At 44.7% G+C, this 6,976-nt stretch overlaps 1 protein-coding gene across 1 annotated transcript; it reads left to right on the top strand.

The window, feature by feature from the left end:
• Positions 1-294: 294 nt before the first annotated feature.
• On the top strand, positions 295-5,921 carry LOC104280288 (coatomer subunit gamma-2; the record flags this gene model as incomplete). Its single annotated transcript, XM_009877892.1, has 7 exons — positions 295-452; positions 1,144-1,277; positions 1,982-2,049; positions 2,646-2,834; positions 3,636-3,731; positions 4,412-4,655; positions 5,846-5,921. Coding segments are annotated over 7 exons (965 nt in total), but the record flags the coding sequence as incomplete, so codon positions are not given.
• Positions 5,922-6,976: the final 1,055 nt, after the last annotated feature.

Raw genomic sequence — 6,976 nt, 5'->3', positions numbered from 1 at the left:
GTAATGTAGGAAGCTGAAGCCTTTGAAGTTTTGGCATTTAGTGGGGAGAAAAGGGAGTAAACTAACTTCCTGTCACTTATAATCTGTAGAATATATTGAAACTGTCTTAGGGTAGACAGGAAAGGGAAGGAAATAACTGCAGATCTTTGTAACTTGTCAGGAAACTTGGATCATTTGAGGTTAGAAGGTGTTTTTGCTAGAAAACAGTGATTATTCAGCCTGACTTTATGTCTTTCAGTCTGGCTTTTCCAGAGTGTATTCAACACCTGAACATCTCTGTTTCTGATTTCCTAGTATCATGCTTTGGGGGTGCTTTATCACCTTAGAAGAAACGATCGTCTCGCGGTTTCCAAGATGCTGAATAAGTTCACTAAGTCAGGACTGAAATCCCAGTTTGCGTACTGCATGCTGATCCGAATTGCGAGCAAGCTCTTGAAGGAATCTGAAGAGGGGTGAGTAAGAGGCAGCATGTGAATTCCAATTACTACTAATAATAGGAGGTAAAGAGTAGCTGGGAAATTTGCATTTTTTTAAGAAGTTTGTGGAAATCTACGCACAGAACCATACTTTTAAAAATAAAATGTGAGTAGAAGCAGGAGGGTAGAGTGAACTGAGTGGTGGGTGCAACAGTTGTGTGGTGGCGTTTGGATTTTTATTTCGGCCCCGTGCAACCAAAGCTTAGCCAAGAGTGAAATTAAAACTGCAGAATCATCTGGACAGGTTTTGCACTTTGGTTAGACGCATTTCAAAGGCAGTAAGGATCTATCTGTGTTGGGGACAAATAAAATGATCTCCCTTCTTCTGATCTCACAATAGCAAAGGAGGCAGAATTACCTGAGAAACTTGCCTCTTGATGAAATTCTTCTATCAGCAGCAATTTTTGCCAGCTCTGTGCAATACATGTGGTCGTGAAATATTTTCTTCTAGGATGCAGCTTTTCTAACTTGAAGAATATAACGTGGAGATGAATAACATAGCACTAAATGGAAAGTTTAGAGCTTAGGTACATGTTCAGCGATGTGGTGGAGTAGGAAACGTGGAAGTTGGCGTGTTAGCTGTGCTTTCTGTCAAGCTTTCAGAAATGCTGTGTTGGTGTTTTCTACGTAACTCTGCGTCATGCTGTGAAATACCTTCTGTCTGTAGCCATGAAAGCCCCCTGTTTGACTTCATTGAGAGCTGTCTGCGGAATAAGCATGAGATGGTGATTTACGAAGCTGCTTCTGCCATCATCCACCTCCCAAACTGCACAGCCAGGGAGCTGGCACCCGCTGTTTCAGGTTGGTCGTAGAGTCTTTTGCACCATCGATGCAGCTGAAAGAAAAGGTGGTAAAGCATAACTCAAGTCCTAACCTCCAAACCTGAATTTTATGATTGTCCCCAGATTAAGGGACTTTTGGCTCTTTTTTTTGGATCCCAAGCGCTTTAACCCCTTCTCTCCACTTCATCCAGAGCTTTTGAGAATGGGCGGTAGAGGTGGCACAGAGTGACACTTGCGTTTTTCCAGCTGCGGAAATTGGGATGGGAGGAAAGGTAGAGAAGAACTTGATAGCACGGATGTGCCACGGGCGACTGTGCAAACCACCCATTATTGACGTTATTGAGGTTATTTTTAACTTGCTTGTGAAGGTCGTGATGAATTATGGATAGAGCTGCATGAATGTTTAGCAGCACGTAGTTGAATGTGGATACGTTAGACTTCCTATTTCTTTTTTTTTTTTTTTTATTTGGAAAGAGACCATATCTGGTTTTCTGCTGTGATGAGTTCCGACTGAGCTATTTGTGCCTGTCGATATTAAAGCGCTGGCACGAGGCAGTTTCCCTTTGCTCATCTGGGACAGTCATCAGGGCTCTCGCCTTCTGCTCCCCAGACCTGACAGGTGCTTGGAGTTGCAGTACCGGGAGCCAGCTTTTGTTAAACAGTCTATACTCTGTATCGTTTCGCTGTGAGTTACTTGACTTTTTCTTTTATTATTGTTTTCAGTGCTTCAGCTTTTCTGTAGTTCTCCCAAACCTGTCTTGAGATATGCAGCTGTGCGGACCCTTAATAAAGTGAGTGCTTTCAATTTCTAAACAAGCATAAATCCCTGAGCAGCAGAGAAAGCCAGACTTCAGTGCCTGATGGTGTGTTACCTAGAGTAGAGCGACTACTCTTGTGATTACTGTGTTTGGAAATACTCCATGCTGGAGAATTGGCTTTTCCATGCCAAATCTTCTTGTGTAACAAAAATCTTGGCCCATTTCTGGACCACAGGACTGGAACAAGCTGTAGTTGGATAACTGGGGAGCTTTCAGCTGTAAGGAAGCAGAGTCCCGGATATTTAATGCTGCCAAAAGTGTGAATAGGGTGTACATGAAGGAAAAAACATTCCGGTTTTATTGCTGCATGCAATGCAACAGAAGCAGTCTGTGACTGTCAGACCCACGAGCTCTAACCTGGAGTTGGAGGAGTTCACTGGAAATGCTGAAACAACGAACTTCAGCTTTGACTGCATCCTGCCAGCAGTCCTGTGATGGTGGTTTAGTTGCAATCCCTGTGGAACAGAGCAGTGCTTGTCAAAAATACAGATTTAATCTTTGCCCCACCAGAAGCTTCAAATTGTAGGATGTTATTGCTTCCATATAATTTGGAATTGTGTCCTTTACAGGTGGCCATGAAGCATCCGTCTGCAGTCACTGCCTGCAACCTGGACCTGGAGAACCTCATCACCGACTCCAACCGCAGCATCGCTACCCTCGCCATCACCACCCTGCTGAAGACAGGCAGTGAGAGCAGTGTAGACAGACTCATGAAACAGATCTCTTCCTTCGTGTCAGAAATATCAGATGAGTTTAAGGTGTGGCATTGGAGGCCTCTGCTCTTTCCAGCTGCAGGTTTTTCTCCCATTCTTGTTTTTATGAAGCTTTTCCCCTTTGTTAAGCCTTCGGTGATTTAGTCCGATAGAGCACAGCCAGCTTGAAATTCAGAAGATGTAGTCCTCTGCTTTCCAGCTTAAATACACCGTGTTGTTTCCTCCCACCCCTCCAAGAAAGGATAAACGTAAAACTACAGTATCCTGCGAAGCTTTAGGCTGCCTTTTTGTTGTCTCTCTGGAGAGAAAGAGGGATTTTAACGGCTCTGATTGAGTCTGTATGACTTCAGTCTCATGCATAGTTAGGTAAATAGCTCAGGTAAATAACTTGCTTAAGGATGTAGTTCACTTGTATTTGTCACTTTTACACCATGGAGTTGCCTTTAGGATCATAACATGTCAATGTCCAGTCGTGTACAGTGGTCTTAAGTTCTTTTTTTTTAATGAAAAAAGTAAATAAGCGTTAGGCAGGTTTAAATTAAAGAGTTTTAATAACCACATTTAACTAGTTCAGTTAGAATTAATCAGGGTCATTACTGGAAAGAAGGAGGGAGGGGAGGCCTTTGAATTAATGTAGTCCATCCTAAATATAGTCCCTCTAGCAGAGCCGGCTCTCACAGCGTGCTAGCACGGGGTCGTTAAAAGCCTGAGAGTCCACCACCTGATTTTATCCTTCTTGTGCATGAGTTTAATCTATCAAGGTAACAACTTGACGTAGTGAGAAGCCTCTATTTTTCACAGAAAAACAAATGCATGTGACTAACGTCCTTCTCCGTTGTTTTGCAGGTCGTGGTAGTCCAAGCTATCAGTGCTTTGTGCCAGAAATACCCTCGGAAACACAGCGTCATGATGACCTTCCTCTCCAACATGCTCAGGGATGATGTATGTCGGAAATTTTGTGTGTGTGGTCGCTGGCAGGCAGCTGTGAGGGGTCGTACGAGGGGTCTCTGCTCTGTACCCACTGACATAAATGGTGGGACCCAACTTATTACTAAGACCTTGTTTATCTTGTGGGTCAGACCTGTCTGAAATGTGCTTATGAATTAGAGCTGGTATATCAAAATCTGATCTGAATTGATCACAGAATGGGTTGAGTTGGAAGAGACCTTCAAGACCATCTCGTTCCAACTCCCCTGCCCTGGGCAGGGACACCTCCCACTAGACCAGGTTGCTCAAAGCCCCGTCCAACCTGGCCTTGGACACTTCCAGGGATGAAGCCTCCACAACTTCTCTGGGCAACCTGTGCCAGGGTCTCACCACCCTCGCAGTGAAGAATTTCTTCCTAATATCTAATCGAAGTCTGGCCTCTCTCAGTTTGAAGCTGTTACCCCTTGTTCTATCACTGCCCTCCCTGATGATGCCCCACATGGTGTGTCATTGTGGGTCAGGATGGACTGGGAAAAATCGGTTAGATCATCCAGTACACCTTCTCTTTTCTCTTTATGTACAAATGCTTGTTTTTCCTCAATGGAAAAAAGTAATTAAAGCGTGAGAGAAACTGAGCAGCACTTTGGTCTGAGCTCTGCCTGCTGGGTCAGTGCCCTTGATTTTTCCTTCCCCAGGGTGGCTTTGAGTACAAGCGAGCCATTGTGGACTGTATAATCAGCATCATTGAGGAGAATCCTGAGAGTAAGGAGTCGGGCTTGGCTCACCTCTGCGAGTTCATCGAAGACTGCGAACACACTGTCCTGGCCACAAAGATCCTGCACCTGCTGGGGAAGGAGGGGCCAAGGACTCCATCCCCATCCAAGTACATCCGCTTCATCTTCAACAGGGTGGTGCTGGAGAACGAGGCTGTGAGAGCTGGTAAGTTCAGCTCCAATGCTTGATGGTTTCATGTCTGAGCTCTGCTAGAAATCTTGGCGCTCAATCTGGGTTTGGGGATGGAAGGCAGTGCTTACTCCGCCGAGTAGCGAAGAACTGGCTCTTCTGTGCATCAGCTATGAAGGTGATTTTTATTCTGCAGCGTGTTTAAACTCCTCGTATCAGCATCAAAGCTTGGTCCTCCTGGTTCATAGGACATAAGCAGTGTGTTAGATTCTAGTTTCTCCTTTGTACATCTCCCAAAAGCTGAGAGGTAATACATGGGGAGGGGGTGCTGCTACTTCCCTAGTTAATGTAATTGTCTGCTGTAGACTGTCGTGTCTTTCTATGGAAATCTCCACCCCACAAGATAAAAATTCCTCCTTGGAAGCGTATTACAGACCGAGACTTCCTTCCTGCAGAGCCTTTACCACAAACCCTTTAGAGTGTTCAGCCTGTTTTCCTACTTGGGACTTGGTATTGGAAGTCGGCTCGATCTCCTGCGTGTTAGAAGAGGAAGTGCTGCTGGGAGAGAGGAAGCAAAACAGGCTCATAAATACAGTATTGTCCACCCAACTTGATTCTTATCTTTGACAACAACTCTTTTGGTCACGGCTTCCTAATTTTGCCCTGGGAGCACTTGAAAAGCATCCGCTGTCTAGAAACTTTGTTATTGTAAAAACCTGGATTATTTTTTAACCACCAAGGCCATAGAGCTTGTGCTTCCTTAGAGAGCTTTCTCTTCTTTCTGAGCATGGAATTGCTTCAAGCCAGTCCTGAGCTGAAATTAAATTCATTTCAACAGGCGGCTCTCAGTGGTTGCTGAGGAGTTTCAGCTCCTTATGGAGTGAAAAAGTGATTTATCTGCGGGTGTGAGCTACAGCTCATGCCAGAGGGGCCAACAACTGCAGTGAGCCATGGAGCTTGAATTAGCCTTTTCTAATAGAGTTAACTTGGAATGGAGTTGCAGGGCTCTTAAGCTGATCTTGCTCTGTTACTCTGACACAAAACTGTTTCCATTTGAAAATAAGGAAACAGATTAGTCTTTCCATAACACTACGAGCTTTTATGGCGTGGAAGTGAAAACCCGTGTCAGTTGAAACTTTGGGACTGCAGTGCTTTGAATCATGACTGTGAGAATGTGTTTGCATACGGCTTGGGCACCTCTGACATCTCCCTCTTTTCTTCTCTAGCTGCTGTGAGTGCGCTCGCAAAGTTTGGTGCCCAGAATGAGAATCTTCTTCCGAGCATCTTGGTGCTTTTGCAGAGGTGAGTGGATATGGCTGTGCCCCTGCTGAGCTTGTTGAAACTAGGCCACCCAGTGTCATCATGGAAGAAACAAGGGTCAGGCCAGGTCAGAAGTTGCGCTGGGCTTGTCACAACATACTAGTTGAGGAGTTGAGAGATGGCTGGAGAGAGCATAGCACTGCTGGAGATAAGCAAATGAAAGCTGTGATGAGTCGTGAAAACATCTGAGAGTGATCTGGTCTGAGAATGTTCCTCACTGGGTAATACATCTCTGGTGGTTTAGCCCGTTTTTTGCATTCCCTGAGGCAAGAAAATGTACTTCCCTGTTACTCGTAAATAACTTTTGTGTACAGCTAAGTAATGATCTCAGGTGTTGCCTCTTGTTGAGCCCGTTCAGCTTCCTTTAAATTGTCTGTACCACAGATGTCATGTTCATCGTTTGTAAAGCGCTGGAGTATAAACCTGTGCCGTGTCTGACTTCTGTGGTGAGAGGAATAATTTGAGTTAGGAAGTGCTCCAGGTAGAAGGCAACCTCGGCGTAGGTGTGAGTGAATTACAACTGCAAGAAGTGACTTGAGCCGTGCGGGGAGGGAGGGAAGTTGCCAGCAGAGAGAGAGAAAAAATCTCTCTATAAACTGTGTGCTGGGATTGAAAAAAGTAAGTGAATGCTTGAGCACACAGCCCTTTTTTCAGTCTGAAATAAACATGGTAAAGCTGCTTTCTATTATTGTAACTTATCTATTTCTTCCAATTTCGTGCCATTGTGAAAGAATGCCGTAAAAAAAAAAGTGCCCATCAGAATCATTAACCCTAAAATGCAGCTGTATATTTTATAATCTGGCAAGTGTGCGTAGCGTCAACAGTTCACAGACACGTCTCCTTTCATCTTAGTTTTCCAATGTGCCACTTGCATATCAGCTTCACCCACTGTGCTGTAGGAATGCTTTATTTGCCCAATTTGATTACGATCTGTTGAAGGAGCTCAGGCTGTCATTGCAGCAATCTTGCCGGTGCCATTTTCAGCTCAGCTTTTGTGATGTCCTGAGCTGGCTGACTGCTGTCCTCTTTGTTATAAA

Source organism: Apaloderma vittatum, unplaced genomic scaffold (genome assembly GCF_000703405.1).
Source record: "Apaloderma vittatum isolate BGI_N311 unplaced genomic scaffold, ASM70340v1 scaffold42011, whole genome shotgun sequence".
Lineage (NCBI taxonomy): Eukaryota > Metazoa > Chordata > Aves > Trogoniformes > Trogonidae > Apaloderma > Apaloderma vittatum.
Note: the sequence above shows the minus strand (reverse complement) of the source record. Positions and strands in the feature narration are given on the sequence as shown.